Raw genomic sequence first — 24299 nt, forward strand, 5'->3', positions numbered from 1 at the left:
AGGGGAGGAGCCAGCGCCTCCCTCCCGCTGAACCCCCCCCCCATGCACGGCAGAATCCGCACCCAGAACCCGCCTTCCTTTTTTTTAATTGATTTTAACATATAAATTATAAAATGTACCACAAAACCTATCACTTCTTCTACAATCTTTTTGGACTTCCATCAGCACCTCCGATGATCCACCGTTTTCACCACTTCTTGTCCATTCCTTAACTTCATATTGCCTTTACATCTTTTCACAAATCATCCTCCCCCTGCTCCATTTTTGGAACCCTTCCCATAATACTCCTCACAAAACTTCTTGCAACCCTACCAACGTCGTCTGATCTTCACACATACTTTTCAAATAGTCTGTAAATTTACGCCAGTCTTCTGTGAATTTCTGGTCCCACCGGTTTCGAATCCTTCCTGTTAGTTTATCCAGTTCTGCATAGTCCATTAACTTCACCCTCCATTCTTCAGGCATCAGTAATTCTTCTTGCTTCCATTTTGGGGCCAATAACATCCTGGCTGCTGTTATTGCACATAAAAAGAGCTTACATTCCTCAGCACCTGCCTTCCTGCCTTGCAGGCGGGTTGGACTAGATGACCCAGTGGGGTCCCTTCCACCTCTGCAATTCGAGGCTGCTCTGGGGCTGAGAGTGCCCCTTCCATCCCCAGATGGGGCAGCCAGGGCTGGATGCACCTCTAAGCTAAACAGGTTCTAGCTTAGGGCCCCACTCTCTTGGGGGGGGGGGGTTAAAGGGGAAAAAACTCTGGTTTTACATTTCCAAAATATAAGAAAACAAATAAAATAAAACCTCCATGCAGCAACCGTGTTTTGTGTTGTGTCGGCTCCTCTTGGTTATGTGCAAATGGCTTCTAATAATAATAATAATAATAATAATAATAATAATAATAATAATTTATTATTTATACCCCGCCCATCTGGCTGGGCTTCCCCAGCCACTCTGGGCGGCTTCCAAAAGAATATTAAAATATTATAATACATCAAGCATTAAAAGCTTCCTGAAACAGGGCTGCCTTCAGATACCTATGAGATCCATGTAGCATCTATTCCAACACAAAAAAGCGACAATTTGTTGTTGGGAAAGGGCAGCTGGACATAGACAGCCCCCCTCTTACCTCCAGGAGCCCCTTAGGGCCTCATCCAACCTCAATCCGGCCCCGGGGGCAGCTGCCTCTTCCTGCCTGACCGGGGTCAGACTAGATGACCCGGTGGGGTCCCTCCCTTTCCCCCTCTGCCAGTCCCCGAGCTCCCTCGGGCGACCCTCCGGCCAGGCAGCCCCCTTGGATCTCCTCCCCCTCCGGGGATTGGAGGAGGCGCCCGGGCCGCGTTAATGAGTGCCAGGTGTGGGGTCAGCGCCCTCCTCTTCCTCCCGCTCCCCCCCCCCCGTGGCCCTGCTTCGCCCCACGGATCCCGGGAGCCAGGAGGATGTGGGGGGGCGTCTGCTGGCTTGTGGCCGCCTTGCAGGTGGGGCTGGGGGCCGCCTGGGGGCCAAGGGCAGGTAAGTGGCCCGGGGGGGGGAAAAGGGGGGCTGCTGCGCTCATCCTGCAGCCTCTCCCGGGGGGGCTGGCTCAGTGGGGCAGCCTGCCTGCTTGCTGGGGAGCAGCAGTTGCAGCCCCTGGAGGGGCCCTATCCTGCCACTCTGGCCTGGACCTGCTCCGCTGGGGGAGAAGGGAAGAGCTCGCTGGTGCCTCTGGGGTGGAAAGACAAAAAGGGAACTTTAATCTGCATTCATTCCTGGTTTTTAGGATTCCTGGTTTGGGATTTGAAATCCTCCAGAGGCTGAAAGTCCCTCCAGTGAGATGGTCCCCCCCTTTCCCCCCCTTCTTCTTTCTCTCTCTCTCTCTGGATGGGTTCCAGCTTTTGAGCATTACCTCTGAGGAAGCGAATGCGGGTTATGCAATCCGGATCTGCGTCAGCTGTTCCCAAGCTTTTTTGGGCCGCCGCCCCCTCAGCTCCGCCAACTCACCCCCTGTGCCCACTGCCCTATAAAAAGCACCATTCTCAATAGCAGTTTGCATAACCCACTGAAGGAGGAGAATTGGAAGGGGACCCAAGGGCCATCTAGTCCAGCCCCCCGTGATGCCATGACATTGGAAATGGTTGCAATTATTCAAAGTCCAGTGAAAGATTAAATCAGCAGAATGGATGACCTTAGTGCAGCCAGCTTGCCAGAGCCCGATAGGGGCATCTTGCTACGTCTTGCCAAGGGTGCCAGGGTGTCGCAGAGCTGCTGCCAACGACCTTCCATCTCTTTCAGAGCCCAGTGCAGCCAACTGGTCAGCAGGATCCGACCCTCCCAGCCCCAGCCCTCCAACATGGACCACGCCTCTCCCCGGGTCAACGGGCAGCAGTGGGGCTGGTGCCCCAGGAGAGCAGGGTAAAGCAGAGCGGCTCTTTGCTTGGGGGTGAGACTTGGGGGTGCAGTTAGAGGAACCCCCCCCTTAGCCTGGGTGTCCTGCAGTCGTTTCACACTACAACTCCCATCAGCCCCTGCCTCCTGCCTCCCTGCTGGCTGGGGATGCTGGGAGATGTAGTCCCAAACCCAGAATTCCTAGAGGCCATCCAATCTCCACTTAAAAACTTCCACGGAAGGAGAGCCAACAATCTGCTCCTCCGTCAAACAGCTCTTGCCCATAGGAAGTTATTCCTAAGGTTTAGTCGGAATCTCATTTCTTGCCACTTGAAGCCATGGGTTCGAGTCCTGCTTTCTGGAGCAGCGGAAAGCAAAAATGTGAAGGTGGCTCTCACATCCTCTCTCTTCCGCCTCCAGCAAAGATGCTCCTCCCTTTGTTCTGATCAAACTCAGGTGAGGCGAACCTTTCGCCCTTCCCCTCTTCCCGAACTACAACTCCCAGCAAGCACAGCGGCGGGAGTTGTAGTTCAGCAACGCCTGGAAGAGACTCTCCAGTGTTTCAGCTTCCCTTTCCCATGGGGGGGGGGGTCTTGCTGTCTTCTGACTCTCTGTGTTCCCCCAGAGCCCCCCGCCTGCAGGGGAGAGGAGGACTGCCCCCCTTGGAGCAGCTGCGAGGAGCAGGCCGGGCGCAACGCCTGCCGCTGTGGGCTGGGCTACCACCTCAGCCCCACCTTGGGCTGTGTGCCAGGTAAGCGGGCTGAGCTTGGGTTCGGGGTTCGAATTGTGTGCATAAAGGGGAGTGGGCTGGCCTTTCTGAGCAGCCTTAGCGAGGAAGAGCAGAGCAAGGGCCCTCCTTGATTGATTGATTGATTGATTGCCTTTATATCCCACCTTTTCCTCCAAATAATAATAATAATAATAATAATAATAATAATAATTTATTATTTATACCCCGTTCATTTGACTGGATCTTCCCAGCCACCCTGGGCGGCCGCCAATCAAATATCAAAAACAATACAGCGTCAGACATTAAAAACTTCCCTAAACAGGGCTGCCTTCAGATGTCTTCTGAAAGTCAGATAGTTGCCTATTTCCTTGACATCTGATAGGAAGGTGTTCCACGGGGCGGGTGCCACCACTGAGAAGGCCCTCTACCTGGTTGCCTGTAACCTCACTTGTTGCAGTGAGGGAACCGCCAGAAGGCCCTCGGAGCTGGATCTCAGTGTCCAGGCTGAACGATGGGGATGGAGACGCTCCTTCAGGTCTACTGGACCGAGGCCATTTAGGGCTTAAAAGGTCAACACCAACACTTTGAATTGTGCTCGGAAACGTCCTGGGAGCCAATGTAGGTCTTTCAAGACCAGTGTTACGTGGTCTCGGCCTCTGCTCCCAGTCCCCAGTCTGGCTGCCACATTCTGGATTAGTTGTAGTTTCTGGGTCACCTTCAAAGGTAGCCCCACATAGAGCGCATTGCAGTAGTCCAAGCGAGAGATAACTAGAGCATGCACCACTCTGGTGAGACAGTCCGCAGGCAGGAAGGGTCTCATCCTGTGTACCAGATGGAGCTGGTATAACAGTGCCCCCAGCTCCCAGCCCCTCTAGACGGTCCAGAAGGCTGTTATGGTTGATGGTATCAAAATCCACTGAGAAATCCAGCAGAACTAGGAAACAGCTCTCACCTTGGTCCCTGGCCGCTCCAAAGAGCTGAAGGTGACTGCCTCTTAATCCCCACAAGAGCCCTGCAGGGTAGGCTAGGCTGAGAGATTGTGACCGGCCCAAGGAGCCAGCCCCTTCCTGCTACTTAAGTCCAGGGGTCAAGTAAAGGGGGTCTCTGGGGTCATAGAACCGGAATTAACAGTTGGGAGGGCCCTCCAAGAGTCATCTAGTCCAACCCCCTGCAAGGCAGGAATCAGCTGAAGCTGAAGGCTGAATGTGGGCCTTGCTGCTTACACTCACAGAATTATTGTGGAGTTGGAAAGGCTCCCAAAGGTCGTCTAGCCCCCTCCCCAAATAAGATATTTTGCTATTTTATCACTTGCTGCTTCCCGCCCTGGTCTCCTTTGGGAGGGCGGATGGGTTTAAATGTAAAATGCAAAGGAATAATGTCCTGTAGGGACTCTGGGACAGACTCTCCTTCCTTGGAGGCTTTTAAGCAGAGCTTGGATGGCTGTCTGTCAGGGATGCTTGAGGTGAGATTCCTGCCTTGCAGGGGGTTGGACTGGATGACCCTCGGGGGTCCCTTGCCATTTGACCATTCTAGGATTCTGTGAAAAGTCAGGAGCATCAGGGAGGACAACTGAATGACAGGCCTGTGGCTTGAGATGGAGGGGAGCGCAATGGCCTCACCTGTCCTCTAGAGGGCGATGGTGGTCCTCTCCTTTTCTGGATGGGGGGAAATGAAGAGTGGAGAAAGTGCTTTTCCTCTCTCTTGTGGGGCTGCAGAGGCTCCCCCCTCCTGTTTCCTCTGCCTCCAATGGGCTCCCCCTCCTGGTGTGGAGAGCTGGGCATACATGGCGTTGGCCCCAATCCACACCAATCCTGCGGCTTCATGAGAAATAAGTGCTTTGAAGTGCTCCCCCCCCCCCGCCCTGAAATATACTGGGAGTCGAGAGTGGATTTCATGCTCTTTATTCAGCTCATGGTGGTGAGGAGGAATGGAAGTTCCCCCAGAATGTCTGCCTTATATACATTATTTACACAATGGGCCCCACGTGATTGGCTAATTCCGGGATTCTCCTGTAGGCCAATCAGGTTGCGAATTCACTTCCACATGGAGTTGGATTGGGCTGCTCCTGTGGACCAATCAGACTGCTGCATTTTGGATCCTATTCAACTCAGTACAGTGGTACCTCAGGTTACAGACGCTTCAGGTTCCAGACTTCGCTAACCCAGAAATAGTGCTTCAGGTTAAGAACTTTGCTTCAGGATGAGAACAGAAATCGTGCTCTGGCGGCGCAGCGGCAGCGGGAGGCCCCATTAGCTAAAGTGGTGCTTCAGGTTAAGAACGGACCTCCGGAATGAATTAAGTACTTAACCCGAGGTACCACTGTACATAACACCCCCAAGCCACATTTGATCTGATTTGAAAATGTCAGCTGTATGAAGACCCCTGTGCCCCACTCTCTACTCACGGGGGGGGGGGGGGGCAGGGACACAGACAGATGGACTGTGAATGTGTCCAGTGACATGGAAATGTGATGGGGAAAGGGACCAGGAATGGGTGCGCAGCCTCATTCTGCGTGTGGACCCCTGGCTCCGCCTTGTGCTTAAGCCTTTCTGCCCCCCCCCATAAATATCCCCCACACTGACGTCCGCTTGGCTCCATTTCAAAGGATGGGGGGGTTGGACTAGATGACCCCTGGGTCTCTCCCAGCGCTACAATTCCGTGATCAGCCTTTCTCCAGCCTGGTTGAAAAGGCAGCATAAAAACAAAAAAGGAATGGCAAGACAAACTGTTAAGAGTCTATTGAGCTGGCTAGATTAAGAGAGGCAATTAGAGCTCACACTAGACAAGAGTTTCAAAAAGCAGGTGGGAAATGCAGAGAATACTTCACAAAACAGTGCCCTAAAATACTGTACGTACCCGGACTTGTTTCGATTAATGTCTGCAGGAGACTTTGTGGATATTTAAGTTATAATTAGAAAAATCTTAATGATCGTTCATAAAGGAAACAGCTTATAAGAAGTAAATAAGGAGGCCAGATACAGGATAAAGTCTTTTATTTGGTTGTTTGTATTGTTGTATGTTATGCTTATTGCATTTCTGTATTGGGGGGGGGTGGAGGGTTTATGTTACGTTGTAAATAAAATTTCTAATAAAAATTCAAAAAATTGAAGAAAAGGCAGCAATAAGGACCGTGCTAATCTTCTCTGTATCGTTCCAATTTCAGTCTACGTGCTGCATATACAGAAACAATGTACTGTAATGAACTCACTTGCAGGATTTGATTAAGACACTTACAATTAAAAAATAGAAAATATAAATAGGAGGGTAAAACGTTAAGAACATGTCAATAAGGTAGGATTTCAATTTCAATATACAAGGTATAGAAAATTACATGCAGAAGAAATGAATAAGTGATAAACCAGAAAGGGAAGTTGGGGGAAGGGGAATAGAAATGTAAAGTGCAATTTGTGTTTTTATTTTGTTTTTATTTAGTATTGATTATTGTAAATTTTCTTGGAAAACTTTTAATAAAAATAATTTTGGAAAGAAAAGAAAAGGCACCCTAAGGAGAGCCTGCAGGATCTAGCCCATGGGCCACCTTGGCCAGCATCCTGTTCTCCCAGACACCCGTGATGGGAAACCCCCCAAGTGGGATCCGAGTGCGAGAGCAACCCTCTCTCCTCCTGGGGTTTCCATAGACGGGATTCAAAGCGTTTCTGCCTGCGACTGGGGAGGGCAGAGCGGCGCCATCCTGGCCAGGAGCCATTGAGAGCCGCCTCCACCAATTTGTCCACCCTCCTGCTGAAGCCACCTAGGCCTCCTGTGGCAGGGAGTTCCGCAGTTTAACGATGTGCTCTGGCTTCTCCTCCCCCCCGCCTTGTTCTGATCCCACTTCTGCCCCCTCCCTCTCTCTCTTGCCAAGTCAAGGCCTTCCCCGGCCGGCTCTCGCTGTGGGATTCGGGAAGCCCCGACTGGTCGCTGCCGGGCATCACCTCAGCCGAGTCGCAGCTGCCGTGGGTCACCCTCCAGATCCAGAGATCGGTAAGGGACGCCCCCCTCCCCAATTGACTGAAGGCTCTATGGGTCCCCATTTGCAGCAGCCAGCTCCTTGTGTGTCCCCCCCCCTCCGGCCTTCGTGGTCAGCGGCTTTTAGGGATTCTTCCCCTACCCTCTGCCCTCCCCACCAAGTCCTGGATTATTCATTTGTTTCATACAATTCATTTTTTTTTTCTTTTTAAGCCATTCTGGGGGGTTTTCCCCTTTAGCTCAGAGGAAGAACAGAACAGAATAGAATAGAATTTATTATTTATACCCCACCCATCTGGCTGGGTTTCCCAACAAAGTATTAAAATACAGTAGTCTGTTAAACATTAAAAGCTTCCCTGAACAGGGCTGCCTTCAGATGTCTTCTAAAAGTCTGGTAGTTGGTTTTCTCTTTGACATCTGATGGGAGGGCGTTCCACAGGGCGGGTGCCACTACCGAGAAGGCCCTCTGCCTGGTTCCCTGTAACTTGGCTTCTTGCAGTGAGGGAACCGCCAGAAGGCCCTCGGGGCTGGACCTCAGCATCCGGGCAGAACGATGGGGGTGGAGACGATCCTTCAGGTATACAGGACCGGGGCCGTTTAGGGCTTTAAAGGTCAGCACCAACACTTTGAATTGTGCTCAGAAACATACTGGGAGACAATGTAGGTCTTTCAAGACTGGTCTTATGTGGTCTCGGCGGCTGCTCCCAGTCCCCAGTCTAGCTGCCGCATTCTGGATTAGCTGTAGTTTCCGGGTCACCTTCAAAGGGAGCCCCACGTAGAGCGCATTGCAGTCGTCCAAGAGGGAGATAACCAGAGCATGCACCACTCTGGCCAGACAGTCTGTGGGCAGGCAGGGCCTCATCCTGCGTACCAGATGGAGCTGGGAGACAGCCACCCTGGACACAGAATTAACCTGCACCTCCATGGACAGCTGTGAGTCCAAAATGTCTCCAAGGCTGCGCACCTGGTCCTTCAGGGGCACAGTTGCCCCATTCAGGACAAGGGAATCCCCCACACCTGCCCGCCTCCTGTCCCCCCAAAACAGTACTTCTGTCTTGTCAGGATTCAACCTCAATCTGTTAGCCGCCATCCATCCTCCAACCGCCTCCAGACACTCACGCAGGACCTTCACCGCCTTCACTGGTTCTGATTTAAGAGAGGTAGAGCTGGGTATCATCTGCATACTGATGAACACCCAGCCCAAACCCCCTGATGATCTCTCCCAGCGGCTGCATGTAAATGTTGAAAAGCATGGGGGAGAGGACGGAACCCTGAGGCACCCCACAAGTGAGAGCCCAGGGGTCTGAACACTCATCCCCCCCACCACTTTCTGAACACGGCCCAGGAAGGAAGAGGGGGGGAGCCAGTCCATGGCAGTAGCCCCTTCACTGAGAGCAGTGGTCTGGGACTTGGGGGGGGGGCATGGTGGGAATTCGGAGTTCCATTGTGGCCTGCTTCTCTCCCCCCCCCCACATTTCCAACTTTTTCTCCCCAGTTCCAACACATCCTGGGGCACCTCGATGGCTACCTGGGCTCTTCTGCCAGAGACCTGAAGTAAGTGAGGGGCTGAAGTAAATGTCGGGGGGGGTCAGGGTGCTTGGGGTTGGGTTCCTGCCCCCACCTCTAAAACGAGGTGTCCATGTGCATCCACCTGCCTGCTTGCCACTGTGGGGGGGATCACGGCAAGACTGATATCATAGAATGGTGGGGTTGGGGCCCCAAGAGGTCCTCTAGTCTAACCCGCTGCGATCCAGGAATTCACAAGGGAACCATCCCTGACAGGGTCATCCAACCTCTGCCTTAAAACCTCCAAGGAAGGCGAGTCCACCACCTGCACTATCAATTAATCATTTTAGTTTTTTAAATTATATTTCTGCGCCATTTTTCTTTCAGATGAATCCCAAAGCAGCTTGCAAACAATAATTAGCAATGACAGGGCGGAGCATCACCGATCCACATGAATCATATAGAATAATCAACAAATCAGCCAGAGAAACACTTGCAATCTATAATTTGCTGCTAACAAAGCAACGACTCAAAAATAAGCTAAACGCCACACAGCCCTGTCATGTCATTAACAAACCAATATAACATTTATACTCCATGAAACAGTATTAATGACATTAATGGAATAGTGGCCAGGAGATAAACTAAACACACTCCCTGCCCCACGGCTCATAATATTCCACCTTTCAGCGCATAAAAATACCCATAGCCAGGGGGCCTGTGGCAGAGAGACCCCTGAAGGCTCCTGGGGCTGGAGGTGGGGCAGCGCAGGTGAAACCAAACCCCCCCATGGCAAACGGAGTCTCTCTCACCCCACATGTGCCCCCTTGACCGCTGGGATCTGCTCCAGGGGCCACATCCTGCCCTTGGGAACTCCCTGCTTCTTGACACCAACCAGTCGCCTTCCCCCTTCTCTGCTATAAGCATCCTTCTATTGACAGGCCACTCGGAGGCCCAGAACACTGAGGTGGCTTTAATCTGTTTTAGTATTCTAATTTTCGTATGTTTTAAAGTGCGGCTGCAATTTTTTTGTTTTGAGTTTTGCTCCCCCCCCCCTCCAGTCAAGCAGTGTATAAATTTTATGAAATAAGCAAAGAAATAAATAAGTTACATTTTTTTGGGGGGGGGATTATTAGGCATATCAACATAACATTTTATCAAAGTACACCATCCTCATTCTCCCTCCCCCCTCCCCAAAAAGGAAAATCCCAAGAGACTCAGCTCCTCTCTCTGGTTTCTCAGCGCATGTTATTCTCTGCATCTTATAAAATTGTAAAAATCCTTAATTGTTCTATCAATATATTAGTAAAGAAATACATAAGACCAGGGGAGCTGGCAGTCCCGGATCGTTGCCTCCCTCTGCTTCCCCCGTAGCCACAAAGCACATTTTCTGGGCGACCACAGAGCTTTGTAAACCCGGCGACAGCCCTGTGAGGCGGTCTGGTTTGGAGGGTGGCTGTTCACCCCAGTGAAGGCAGGTGATGGAGGGAGAAGGAAGGGAGTGAGGGGGCTGGGGCAGGTGGAACCCCCCCCTGACCCCACCTCACCTGTCGCTCCCCAGGTGGCCCTGCTCCGAAGTGACCCTGTTCCACCATTTCTCCGCACGGGCGCCAGTCACCAGCCGGCAGGTGGCGGAGGCCGTGGCCACGTTCCGGGCGCAGTGCCACAACAGCAGCCACATGGGAGGCCCCGCATGCGCTCTCCTGCGCCAGACGGGCCCCTACCAGAGTGAGTGGAAGGGAGTGGGGGGGGGGAGGTCCGGGTCTGTCAGGGCAAGGGAGGCGGGGGGGGGGTGGCTGGCAGGCCTGGCGCTTGAGAAGGCAGGAGGGGGTCCTTCCTGAGTGCTAAGCCTGCAACCCCCCAATTGTGGCCCGTAATTATTATTATTTATTATTTACCCCCCACCCATCTGGCTGGCTTTCCCCAGCCACTCTGGGTGGCTTCCAACAGGAGACTAAAAACAGAATAAAACTTCAAACATTAAAAACTTCCCTACACAGGGCTGCCTTTAGATGTCTTCTAAATGTCAAGTAGTTGTTTATCGCTTTGACATCTGATGGGAGGGCGTTCCACAGGGCGGGCGCCACCACCGAGAAGGCCCTCTGCCTGCTTCCCTGTAACCTCGCTTCTCACAGGGAGGGAACCATCAGAAGGCCCTCGGAGCTGGACCTCAGTGTCCGGGCAGAACGATGGGGGTGGAGATGCTCCTTCAGGTATACTGGGTCTTTGAGGCCGTTTAGGGCTTTCAAGTTCAGCACCAACACTTTGAATTGTGCTCAGAAATGTCCTGGCAGCCAATGTAGGTCTTTCAGGACCAGTGTTATGTGGTCTCTGCAGCCACTCTGTTCCCAGTCTAGCTGCCGCAGACTGTTGGGGGGGGGTGTCCTCCCTGCGACTGGGCTGCCCACCTTTAGAGAAGGACATTGCGGAGTTGGAAAAGGATAGCAGAAGAGCCAGACTTTGGGGACTTTTAGTTTGGGGGAAAGGCTTGTCAGAAACACGCCCTGATCGGAGTTACAACCCGTAAAATTCAGAGGAATAATTCGTAGCGCGGAGAAAGCCAAGAGGGATAAGCATTTCTCCATCGTAGTGCTAAAAGTCTGGGGCATCCTATGAGTCAGATAAAGGAAAGCAGAGTTGAACTGTGGGACTCCCTGCCTCATGAGACAGGGCTGGCCACCAAGTGGGATGGCTTCCAAAGAGGAGAAGGCAAATTCATGGAGGAGGAGGGGTAGGAGTTGGAAGGGAGAGTTGCTCTTGTGCTGGGAGCCTGCCTGCGGATCTCCCCCCGAGGAGGCTGGTCTCGCTGGGCCCCTTTGGGCCGGATCCTGCAGCCTCGCTCTCTCTCTCTCTGCAGGCCTGAGCCTCTGCCTCTTTGACGTCTGCGACTCCCTCTCCACCAGCTGCTCCTTCCAAGACGGCCTCATCCGATGCACCTGCCAGCCTGGCCACTTCAAGGCGCACCCAGCCGACCACACCTGCGCAGGTGTGGCTCCCCAGGGGGGGGGAGGGAGGGCCCTCCAAGGGGTTTCCAGGCTCCCAGCCAGATGGGAGGGGCAGGAACCCAGCACCCCCCACCCCGAAACCCTGGGAGGCAGAGGAGACCCCCAGTCAGAGGGGGGTGGGTGGGAGGGGGTCTTCCCTTAAGGACGTGTGAACTGGCCCCTTGGTCATCACTGCCTGGATGGGTGGGAAGGGGGGCCGTGGGGCAGGGCACCACTTGGGGGGCACGTCAATTCCCCTTGTCTGGGATTCTTCAGCTCAGACCTCTGCGTTGCAGGGGGTTGGGCTGGATGACCCCTGGGGTCCCTCCTGTGATTCATGCTTGTTCTCTCTCTTCTCCCTCCTGCGCCCCAAAGAATGCAGCAGTGGATTTTGGCTGCAGAATGGCACCTGCACCAGGTGAGTTTCCCTGGGGGGGGGGGTGTCCCTGTGGCGACTTGCCAGGGGCGGGGGCACCTCCTTCCTCCTCCCTCTGAAAGGGAGCCCCCCAGCAGGGCCTGAGCGCAGCGGCCCCCTCCCCAGACCCCCCTCACTTATTGTGGCTGTTACTTCCCCCCACCCCCCATAAAAAACAAGCCAGCAGCAAGCCGTGGCGTAGCAAGGTCAGCTGGGACCCGGTGCGGAAAATTTATTGTCCCCCCCCACCCCAATTGAAATTATTAAAAGAAGGGAAAATAAGAGACTTGGGCAGGTGAGAGGCGGGCCTTGTCCCTCTTGGCCCCCCCAGGGGGGGAGTTGTCCCTGCCTGCCTGCAGGACACAAACACCCCCCGCCTGTCCCAGGACAATGTCTGGGCCCCATCCAGACTCTTCCCTCAAGGGGTGCATTGCGAAGGAGGTCCATCCCAAGAGGTCTCTGGCCATGTGCAGAATTCCTCTGGGCTTCCGGCAGGGAAAAGTCCCTGCAGGCTGCGAAAGGCTCCCTTTGAGACGACCTTGGAGGTTTCTTGCAACATTTTATGACCGCTCCCTATCTCCTCTGCTGAGGTGGCTCCTGGCTGGACCTGCCCTGGGGGGCAAACTCCATCTCCCTGCCTTCTGCTCCTCCTGGCTTTTTCTTTTTTTGGGGGGGGGTGGCTACCAGGGAGTGCCTTTTGCAGCTGCTCCCATTTCTGGCCTCCTCTCTTCTTCTTCTCCCTCCCTCCCTGAGCTGCCCCTCCAGGGCCAGGTGGTCTCCAGGGTCTTCTCCCACCTCATTCTTCCCCTGAGCCAGCGGCAGAAGGGGACCTGGAGGCCGCAGGATCAGACCCCAGGGGCGCCACCTGCTCCAGCCTCCTCTTCTCGTCCCTTTTTAAAAAATACATTTTTATCGGGTTTTTTAACATATCATTTCCAACAATCATATAACATAACTTCTTATCTTATACAATATTTTAGACTTCCATCAACACCTCTGATGATTTTTCGTTCTTGATCACTTATTCTGCATTTCTTAATTTCTCCATTACTCCTCATTATCATTAACTAATAACTCTCCTCATCGTCTTTCTTGCAATATTTCAAATAGTCCTCCTTGCAAAACTTCTTGCAGTCTCTAGCCTCCTCTTCTCACGGGGGGCCACCCAGATGCCCCCAAGGGAAACCCACAAGCTCATGGCTACCCATCACCCTCTTGCAGAATCACAGCATTGTCCGGGTGGGAGGGACCCCCAAAGGCCATCTAGTCCAGGCCCCTGCAATGCAGGAATCTCAACTAGATCACGCGTGACAGGCAGCCATCCAACCTCTGCTTCCCCTCCTCCTTCATGAATTTGTCTCATCCTCTTTTCAAGCCATCCCGGTTGGTCGCTGTCACTGTCTCCCGCGGCAGAGTTCCACAGGTTAACTGTATTGCATGAAGGACTTTATTTTATCCATTTCAACCCCAGGTTCCCCTGTTAGGAGAGAGACTCCTCTCTCTGCCTTCTCCATGCCATTCCTCATTTTGTAAACTTCTTTATTTTTATTTTTTTAAAATGCTTTTTATTGAGTTTTCTTTAACACAAACAAAACAAAATAAATGCACTGGAGTTCTACAGTCCTATGTACAGTTATTTTCCCAACGCTCCATCGAGCCCAGACTTCCCTCCCTCCCTTCAACAAGTTTTCATAGTAATCTTTCATTTTTCGCAGGTTCTCCATAACATCCTATTCACATCATAAGATTTATTTTAATCCTACTACAGTTTTTAAACTTCTACAATTATTACGTATATACTCCACAAATTTACTCCACTCACTTCTGACCGTAGTTTCCTCTTGGTTACGGATCCTGCGGGTCAGTTTGCTAATTCCACATATTCAACCATTTTTGTCTGCCACTCCACTAATGTTGGTATTTCCTGAGTTTTCTATTTTGGGGCTACTAAGACTCTGGCGGCAGTCGTGGCACACAGGAATAATCTCTGGTCTGCATTTCTTATTTCAGCTCCTCTCAACCCCGGCAAAAACGCTTCTGGGTTTTTGGGGGAATGTATATCTGAACAATTCGTCTTAAATCATATCCCAATTTTTTCTCCATCCTTCGCTTTACATTTCCAACATATAAACTTCTTTTGATGAGATTTCTGCCCTGCGGGGGGGGGGGTCCCCTTCCAACTCCCCCATTCTATGACCCTACCTGCCTTAACCTTCCATCCCCTTTTCTCTCCCAGGTGTCCATTTGGGTTCGGTGGTGCCGGCTGCCAGGAGCGTAAGTGCCCTCCCTGCCCCCTGCCCTCATGGGGCAAGTTGGTGCCCATTCCCCCCCACCTCCTTAATCCCCCCTGGGCAAAGGGGCATGGGGGGCGCCTTGCAGTGGCCGGATCAGGCCAGAGGGACCCCCCTTGGCCAGCGTCCTGTCCTCCCCATGGCCAACCAGTGGCTCCTCTCTGGGGAGAGTAAGAGCCCTTGGGGGGGGGGCTTGGGCTCACCGGGTTCCCCTTTGGGGCTGACTCCTCTCTGCCCCCCCAGCCTTCCTGCTGGCCTTGGTGGTTGTCTCTGGCCTCGCTGGTCTCCTCCTGCTGCTGCTCATCGCTGGGTCTCTTTCCAGGTAAGGGGGGGGGGCGTCTCCCCAGGAAAAATCCCGCTCTCTGGCTACAGACCAGTTTGCCTCTTGCTCTCCCTGGAAGCCGCAGGAGGGGAGACAGCTGGTTCTGAGTGCGAATCCTGATAGAGGGTTTCCCCTAATGGGCACCTGGTTGGCCCTTGTGAGAAGAGGAGGCGGGACCTGATGGGCCTGATCCTGAAGCCAGGCTTGTCTGTTGCTCTTTTTTTAAAAAAATAAATTTTTATTAGTTTTACATGAAGGTTATACACCATAACCTATCGCACATTAAAAAGGGGTTCTTTTGAACCTTGAAACCTCCTTCCTTCCCTCCCTGGGTTCCAGTTCTAAATTTTATTCCTGCATCTTTTGCTGAGTGCAATCTGTCTGTTATATAATCATAGTATCCAAAATCCATGTTACGTCACAAGCGTCACTGTATCCCTGCCAATGGTTTCAACTGTTTACAGTGATCTCTCAAATATGTTAGAAAGTTGTTCCAGTCTTTTAAGAATACTTGGTCTTCCTGGGTTCTGATCTCTCCCTTCAGTCTCGCCATTCCTACATATTCCATCTTCTCTGCTCGGTCTTTCTCCTTCTTTCCATCTCCGTGCTAAGAGCATCCTTGCTGCTGTCATTGCATACATAAGCAGTCTTTTATTTTCTTTTGGTAGTTCCGCACCTATAATGCCTAACAAAAAAGCCTCTGGTTTGGGGACAAAAATCATCTTAAACATTTTTTCCAACTCATTATATATTATTTTCCAGAAAGCTTTTACCACCCCATCGTCTTGTGCTCTTAACTCTCCTCGTCTCTCCGATTCCTTCATTGCATGTTCTTTCTCCTCGTGCACAAGAACACAACTGGCCTCCTTGCCTTGGGGAGGGTGGGGGCTTTTGGGGGGACATTGCTGGCCCCTACCCTTGGCCCATGAGGGGAGACTAAACACAGCGTCAGGGTGCCTGCCTGGAAACCAATGTCCCCCCCCCCCCCCGTGGAAACATGTGTGGATCCAGAATTGGCCTCCACAGTCACTTACGAACTCATTGTTCAAACCATGTTGATAGATAGATAATTTATTATGGTCATATTACTCCTGATAAAACACACTTGGGGGTACAATCCCAGAAGGAAAACAAACATTTAAAACGATGTACAACAATAAATTTAAAATTTATAAATGCAATAAGCGTATAGACACTTAAAACTTTAAGATAAGCTACCGCAGAGAGATGACCCAGAGTCACCCATGGAACCCAGTTTGGGGATTTTCTTAACGAACTAGTTTGGGTTGGGGGATGGTCTGTGCCTACAGATCTGTACACAGAATCTGGCAACCATCCGGGTCGTCTTCTGATCTTTGCCTAACAGGAAAAGGTCAATTTTTTGCTTTTCCGGGAGGTCAGCGAGCCTCACCAGCAGGGGACCAACGGTCTCACTACGTGCCTCTTCATAAAAGGGGCAACTAAAGAACAACTGCTCTGGGCTTCCTCTCTCCCCCAATGAACAGGCGCAAAGTCTCTGAGCATGTGGGACTTTTTAAAAGGCTCCTTCCAGGACCGGCGAGGGCAGAACTTCTGACGAGCGTAAAAGCCCTTCTTGCATTTTTGGATACGAGAAAGAAGAGATAGGCTGTCGGTGTGGCTATATATCTCTCGATTTCTCCAAATTTATAGAACCATGTTTATGGAAGACAATCTAACTCGGCTACGAGGGATCGCCAAAGAAAGAAGAAGAAGCAATGTGCCTCTTTTTGGGGGGGGGGAGGTGGAAGGAAAGACCCCCTTCTTGCCTAGTGAGCAATTGGGGGAGACTGAGCTGGCCAGGAGCCCTACTCTGGAGGACAAGGGGCTACTCTTCCTCCTCCTCCTCCTCCTCCTGGGACCTCCCCTGGGCTGCCCTCCCTCCCTCCCTCTCTCTTTCTCCCCTCCCCACAGAAGCACCCGGCCCCCCAAGGAGGACCTCAAGGAGACCCCTGATGCGCCGCAGCTTCCCCTGCACGCCTCCACCTTGAGCCTGCCCCGCGTGAGGCCTCCCTGGAGCCTGGAGGAGGCCGAGATGAGGAGAGGGGACCGCCTGTCCCTCTGGGGCCCGGTGAGCATTGCCTGGGGGGGGGGCGGGGGTTCTGTCTTGTGTAACTCAGCCAAGGGGCACCTGGCGGTCTTCCCTGCCTTGGTTTCTACAAGAAGGGCAAAGAAGGGGGCAAGGCAGGAACACTCCCCTCCCCGTGCCCGAGAGGGGGGGGTGCCCACTGCTGGAGGGGGGGTGAGCCTTGGAGAAGCTGATCCAGTGAGGATGGGGCCGCCAGGAGCCAGTCCCACACCCCCTCCCTTCATTTTGAAGGGAGCACAGTTCAAAGTGTTGGTGCTGACCTTGAAAGCCCTCAACGGCCTCAAAGGCCCAGTAGACCTGAAGGAGCGTCTCCACCTCGGACACCGGGGTCCATCTCCCAAAGGCCTTCTGGCAGTTCCCTCCCTGCAAAAAGTGAGGTTACAGGAAATCAGGCTGAGGGCCTTCTCGGTGGTGGCACCCACCCTGTGGAACACCCCCCCCCCATCAGATGTCAAGGAAATAAACTACCAAACTTTTAGAAGACATCTGAAGGCTGCCCTGTTTAGGGAGGCTTTTAATGTGTGATGTTTTATTCTGTTCTTAATGTTCTGTAGGGAGCCACCCAGAGTGACTGGGAAACCTAGCCAGATGGATGGGGTAATAATAATAATAATAATAATAATAATAATAATAATAATAATAATAATAATACTCCACCCATCTGTCTGGGTTTCCCCAGCCACTCTGGGTGGCCTCCAACAGGAGATTAAAGGTAAATGGACCCCTGACCGTTAGGTCCAGTCGTGGCCGACTCTGGGGTTGCGGCGCTCATCTCGCTTTATTGGCCGAGGGAGCCGGCGTACAGGTCATGTGGCCAGCGTGACTAAGCTGCTTTGACGTGCTTTCGAACTGCTAGGTGGGCAGGAACTGGGATCGAGCAACGAGAGCTCACTCTGTCGTGGGGATTCGAACCGCCAACCTTCTGATTGGCAAGTCCTAGGCTCTGTGGTTTAACCCACAGCACCACCCACATCAGTCATTAAAAAACTTCCCTCACAGAGGGAAGCATTCACCACCCCGCAGAGCCCATCGCCCAGCCCTTCCCGGCTTGCTTTTATTAGCCAGGATGGGCAAGGATCCAGGAGACAGGTGGTTGGTTTCACTCGTCCAAGCAGCCTGTCTGCAGCCTCGGAGGTAACAGGTTGGAATCGATCCCATGCAACTTGACTAGACAGGACTCTAGCACTCTCCTGTCCAGGCCCCGCTCCCACAGTGGACAAATAAAATAAATTATTATTATTATTTGAACACATGGGATGGTCCAGGCTACGTATGGGGACCCCCTGGTCCTCTGATGGCTGGACCCCAATTTCCACCACCATCATCCCTGGGACAAATGGGGTGTTTGGAGTGGGGACATGCCTCTGATGGGGGGCACACTGTGCTGCTTCTGGGGCAGTTTGCCCACCTCCCTCCTGCACTCTGTTGACACCTGTGGCTCCCGGAAGCTTCCAGCAGGTGGCACTCCCAGAATGGCTGAACCAGGTGAGGGCAGCTGATGGGTCTCAGACCCAAAGGCAGTTTGGGACTTTGCCTGCGTGTGAAGACAGGCTCCAGCGGATGGGGCCCATGAGGCCAAGAGGTGGCCCAAGGCTCAAGAAGGTGGTTTCTGCAAGTGGGGGGCAGGTGGGGCTCATTAATCTGGGAAGGGAGCCCATCCAGGAGGAGGAGAACTCTGACCCTAAACCTCCACTGTCCTGTGGGACATCTTCAGGAGAAGAAAAGGCTGATGGGTGAACCCTCCACAAAGGCAGAGTGAAGTCCCGAAGGCGGCTGGATGGTGCCTTGTAATAATAATAATAATAATAATAATAATAATAATAATAATAATAATAATAATAATAAATCTATACCCTGCCCATCTGGCAGAGTTTCCACAGCCACTCTGGGCAGCTCCCAATCAAGTGTTGAAAAATAATACAGCATTAAATATTAAAAACTTCCCTAAACAGGGCTGCCTTCAGATGTCTTTTAAAGATAAGCTAGCTGCTGATTTCCTTGACATCTGGTGGGAGGGCGTTCCACAGGGAGGGCACCACCACCGAGAAGGCCCTCTGCCTGGTTCCCTGTAATTTGCCTTCTTGCAGTGAGGGAACCGCCAGAAGGCCCTCGGAGCTGGACCTCAGTGTCCAGGCAGAACGATGGGGGTGGAGACGCTCCTTCAGGTATACTGGGCCTTTGAGGTCGTTTAGGGCTTTCAAGGTCAGCACCAGCACTTTGAATTGTGCTCGGAAACGTACTGGGAGCCAATGTAGGTCTTTCAGGACCAGTGTTATGTGGTCCCGGCGGCCGCTCCCAGTCACCAGTCTAGCTGCCGCATTCTGGATTAACTGCAGTTTCTGGGTCACCTTCAAAGGTAGCCCCACGTAGAGCGCATTGCAGTAGTCCAAGCGGGAGATAACCAGAGCATGCACCAGTCTGGCAAGACAGTCTTCCAGTGACTCCTGCAGCCCAGCTGGTGCCAAACGCCTTGCTCTGCTTTCCTTGGGACCCCGTCAGCCTGGGCAGAGGGGGGCCTTGCAATCTGGGCAGGCCAGGACCCCCAGGCCCCCTGCCCAGGCTTGCATCCCAGAGAGTTCACTCGGGGGCTGCTCATGCCGCTGTTCCACCCCCAGAGGTACGCTCCATTGTCCCTCGAGACAGAGGGATGCCCCCCACATCCCTGCCTGTGGGCCATGTTGCAGGTTGGCGTCGAAGGAAGTCAAGTTCCCCTGGAGGGTCCAAAATGTGTCCCCCCTCCACACACACCCAAATCCTTAGTTTAGTCCAGAGGACAGCCTGTCCCTCTGGCTGCGCAGGTGGGATCCTTGACAGGAGATGTGGGGCGCTGCCTGTCCCGCCCCCTGAGCCCCATTCCTCTTGTGCCTTGCAGGACGTGGGGCAGCGCCCGGCAAATGCCCCCCGGCTGAAGACGTTCCTGGGGTCCTCAAGCTCCATGCCCTCCCCCCCACAGCCGCTGGGCGGCTGCCACAACCTCGTCTTTGTCAGCGACTCCGCCGAGGAGAAGGACAGGAGGAGCTATTTCTGAAGGAGGAGCTGGGGTCCCCTCTCTGCCCTGGATCTCCCCGGACAAGGGGGCGCCCGCATCGGGTGCCAGGGCGGCATTCAGGCTTTCTGCTGCCAAGGATTTCTTCCCCACGAGGGTTTGGCTGCCACAAGACCCACAAAGTGGCCGAGCTGCCTGAGCTGAGGGTTTGAGGCTTCAGTCTGGATGAACGTCAGGGCTTTGAGTTATGGGGCAGCTGCGTTTTCCTTGCCCTAGACAGTTTGTTCTGCGGGGGGGGGGGGTGGTTTTAAAAAACTACAACCCGAGAAATGGCCTTGGAAGCCGAGGCTGAGAAATGGCCGTGGGGCAGGAGACGCTTTGCCCTTCCTGCTTGTCCTCTCAGGTTCACCCCAAACCTGCTTTCCTCATCTCTGTGGGGCAAACCGTAAAAGAGGGAAAGTGGATTTTGGGGTGTGGGGTTGGGGGGGGGCAAATGGCAGGAGGAAAAGGCCAGACACAGAGATTGCTCTTCCACTTCCAATTGCAGGTTTTGAGGCTGATCTTCCCTTTCCAAAAAGCCCCAAATAGCTGTCTCAAGAAATACCCAACTTCCTGCTCCTTATAACTCGGTCGTCAGGTTGCCCAGGAGCTATTAGCCTTGTAGGACACCCCCAAAATGCAGGGGGGAGACTTCCGCAGCTGTTTTTTGGCCCTGGGAAAACAGGGATCTAAAGAATTGCTGGAATTTTTTAACTGAAATCCTCTTTGCTGTTTATTCTTAGATAACCATCTGTGTTTTAAACAACCCTTTTCTGTAAAATGGGTACACTTAAATAAACATCTTCTTTGCCAGTGTGCAAAAACAACTCCTTTCCTTCTCTTGTAAATGGCTTTTGACCTGGAGATACTGAAAGATTTTTCTCACATACTGCATTACAGTATGTGAAACGCAGCCTTGTTTTCCTAGCCAAATCCAGGCCTCCAATTGCTTCATGTTCCAGGGGTTATTGTCACTAGATTTTGCAGATCGTTGACACGGCAATTAACCTGGAAGTGTGGCAATTGCGTTTGGAACATCCAGCCCTTCTTTGTTCAGTGCAGGCTTAGAACATTGCTTTTTTAAAAAGGTACAGAGATAAAGTTTATTACTTTGCAATCATGCATTAAATCAGTTTATATGTGATTGGCTAGAAAGAAATATGTAATGTTGTGTAGCGTCTTTGTGTTCACCTCATTTATCCTGCCCATCTAGAAAAGGTTTTCCTTGAACCTTCCTTCAATTCCTGGTGTGTGGGTGTGGGTGTGTGCGCGCGCGCCCCCCTCTCAAGGATGCTTCAGTGGCTGTGGGTCTCCTGTGTTTTGAGGAGTTGGACCAGATGACCTTTAGAGGCCCCCTCCCGACTTCATGAGCCGGCAATCATGGCATTCTGTCAACCCAGAGATCTCGGCTGAGTCAGACGAACTCCCAAAATCAGACGCACTTTTTCTCCTTCAGCCCCATCCTGCTCCAGTCTGCTCTGATAATCCAAGTTCAGATCCATTCATCTCCGAATGGGCTTTATTAATTTATCACCGGGGACGTTCACAGAATGATTAAACGGCATTCTTTGGATGCTGGGAAGAGGAGATAAGGAGGTTGTAATGCGGAGACAGTATAAGTGGTGGGCGTGTTTTATTGATGCTGTTTTGACAAAATGCTCTCCCGCAACACACACACACACACACACACACGTGCGATGTGCACCCAGCTTCATCATAGCAGCTTAAGATTTGAGGAGCAAGGAGGGGGGCAGCAGGACTCTCCCCTTCCCTCCTCCTGCAGGTTCAGCTGTTTTGACACACACCCCTTAATCGCAGCTCCCAGAAGATGCTCCTATGTCCCTCAGACCCCCCTTAGCCCAACGCAGTCCATGCATCTTGTGAAAAGACTCCCTCCACACAGTCAGAGCAGGTCTGCAAAGTATAAAACTGTAGACTGCTGAGGTTTCCTGTATTGCTAAGATACTAATTTCATATATGTATGTGTGTGCAAATCTCTCTAGTCCTGTCTTCTGTCTGCCCCTTTATAAATCCTCTTTTAAAGAAGCCACAAATATTGCCGTGTGCCCCCCAATCTCCAAGTCTTGCCCAGAGTTTGGTTTCCTTGGAATGAGTTCCTTGGAACTCCTTGCCACAGGAAGCAGGGACAACTACCAATCTCGATGGCTTTAAAAGAGGATTGTGCTTCTGAATGGCAGTCACTGGAAGCCACAAGAGGTGAGAGGGTCTTGAGTTCGAGTCCTACTGGGGCACCTGGTGGGCCCCCCGTGAGAACAGGATGCTGGACTGGATAGACCGCGGTCTGGATCTTGCAGGCTCTTCTCATCTTCTTCTGCTTGTCAGCCCCAGAACCTGTTTTTCATGGCAGGGCTCAGCCTAGGATGGTGGGCAGTGATAATGAGAGAGTGGAGGAACTTTGAGCATGCACAGAGCGCTTTCCACAACTGGCTCCACAGACGAGGTGGTCAAGGTGTGAGTATTTACCTCAGAGACACACACCCCTTGCATTTTTCCAAAGCCAAGACCTCGGCTTACGGTTTTACATGTATGCTGTTAAGGACAAAATCTTGGGGTCTGCTACTTAAGCCATCTCCCAACTTTGTCAGGGTCTAGCCCTGCAGGTTCAGAATCATAGAATCCTAGAGTTGGAAGAGACCACCAGGGCCATCGAGTCCAACCCCCTGCCAAGCAGGAAACGCCATCAGAGCACTCCTGACATATGGTTCGGTCGGGTTCAAGCAAGAGACCTCAGCCAGGTTGAAGAAGCTGAACAACAGTTCCAACTCGTAAGCAAGAACAAGGAAGAAGAACTCCGAACAAAAGTTTACATGTTTTTTTAAAGTTCCCACACTTTCCCATAATATATTTCACACAGTGTCATCAAAACATCATAGGTATGTCGCAGAAAAGGTCAGGTGTCTGGCAGAAATCTGAGATCCAGAAATGGCCCTGTTTGTTACAACATCTGTCTCACCCTGGCAGAAGAAAGGATTTGCATGTCCTTTTGTCCTCAAAACTTGGTTAACACAGTTGATTGAGGATGAATCCTGACAAGACAGAAGTACTGTTTTCGGGTGACAGGGGGATGGCCGGTTGTGGGGGATTCCCTGGTCCTGAATGGGGTAACTCTGTCCCTGAAGGACCAGGTGTGCAGCCTGGGAGTCATTTTGGACTCAAAGCTGACCATGGAGGCACAGGTTAAATCCGTGTCCAGGGCAGCTGTCTCCCAGCTCCACCTGGTACGCAGGATGAGACCCTACCTGCCCACAGACTGTCTCGCCAGAGTGGTGCATGCTCTGGTTATCTCCCACTTGGACTACTGCAATGCGCTCTACGTGGGGCTACCTTTGAAGGTGACCCGGAAACTGAAACTAATCCAGAATGCGGCAGCCAGACTGGGGACTGGGAGCGGCCGCCAAGACCACATAACACCAGTCCTGAAAGATGTACATTGGCTCCCAGTACGTTTCCAAGCACAACTCAAAGTGTTGGTGTTGACCTTTAAAACCCTAAACGGCCTCAAAGGCCCAGTAGTCCTGAAGGAGCGTCTCCACCTCCATCGTTCTGCCCGGACGCTGAGGTCCAGCTCCGAGGGCCTTCTGGTGGTTCCCTCACTACAAGAAGGCAAGTTACAGGGAACCAGGCAGAGGACCTTCTCGGTGGTGGCGCCCGCCCTGTGGAACCCCCTCCCACCAGATGTCAAAAAGAGCAACAACTACCAGACTTTTAGAAGACATCTGAAGGCAGCCCTCTTTAGGGAAGCTTTTAATGTTTAATGTATTACGGTATTTTAATATTTTGTTGGAAGCTGCCCAGAGTGGCTGGGGAAGCCCAGCCAGACAGATGGGCAGCGTATAAATAAATTATTATTATTATTATTATTATTATTATTATTATTATTATTATTATTATTGATTTGCTCTTCCTGGATCTCCTTCCCCTCTGAGGATGAGTTTTCTGTCTGATGGTAACACCTGCTTGGGCAATTGGGGTTTGGGCATCCCCAATATGTGGTGGTACATCTTGAGAATTACTCTTGTTCCTATTCATGCCCTGAGTCTACATTTCCATGACCTTTTGGTACCATTTGACTATTTTTTGTGAATTTCTGTGTTTCAGAAAGTGGGGTTTCCTTGCCTTATTATGACGTTGGGAGTCCAGTATAGGTTGTCTAATGGAGAGAAATGTACAGTGGCACCTTGGTTCTCAAACTTAATCCATTTCGGAAGTCTGTTCTAAAACCAAAGCATTCTAAAACCATTTCCGCAGTCACACAATCAATCAATCAATCAATCAATCAATCAATCAATCAATCAATCATAAAACGAAAAACAAGCCACAGACACAAAAATGAAGAAGCCACACAAACTAAACCACAAAAAATAGCAAAAACAAAAGCACCAAATATCACCTAAGAACACTGCAATCAGAAATGGAAGGCTTTAATTACGATGTGGCTTAAATTTGCTACTTAAGTGTTAAATGGGAGGAGAAAAACCTTAATTGCTATGCGGGGGACTCAAATTAACACTGCAACAGTGAAAATGGAAGCTCGGGAGCACGAGTCAAAGTTCAAAAACTGGAGCACCTATTT

General features: G+C 51.8%; 1 protein-coding gene across 2 annotated transcripts; it reads left to right on the forward strand.

Annotated features, from left to right (window-relative positions):
* Positions 1 to 1335: 1335 nt before the first annotated feature.
* LOC309514968 (protein HEG homolog 1-like) lies at positions 1336 to 20532 on the forward strand. 2 transcript variants are annotated; one of them, XM_082192515.1, is made up of 12 exons: positions 1336 to 1507; positions 2267 to 2386; positions 2985 to 3110; positions 6957 to 7070; positions 8551 to 8609; positions 10123 to 10289; positions 11419 to 11547; positions 11921 to 11963; positions 14197 to 14234; positions 14495 to 14573; positions 16506 to 16662; positions 19553 to 20532. In XM_082192515.1, exons 1-12 carry the CDS (start codon positions 1340 to 1342, stop codon positions 19706 to 19708), a joined length of 1356 nt encoding a protein of 451 aa, XP_082048641.1. In that variant the 5' UTR covers positions 1336 to 1339; the 3' UTR covers positions 19709 to 20532. The 2 variants fall into 2 exon arrangements, with proteins under 2 accessions (XP_082048641.1, XP_082048642.1); XM_082192516.1 differs by having other exon boundaries at positions 1366 to 1507; positions 6952 to 7070.
* The last annotated feature ends 3767 nt before the right edge of the window (positions 20533 to 24299 follow it).

The sequence above is a fragment of the Podarcis vaucheri genome, assembly GCF_965113315.1.
Source record: "Podarcis vaucheri genome assembly, chromosome: 12".
Classification (NCBI taxonomy): domain Eukaryota; kingdom Metazoa; phylum Chordata; class Lepidosauria; order Squamata; family Lacertidae; genus Podarcis; species Podarcis vaucheri.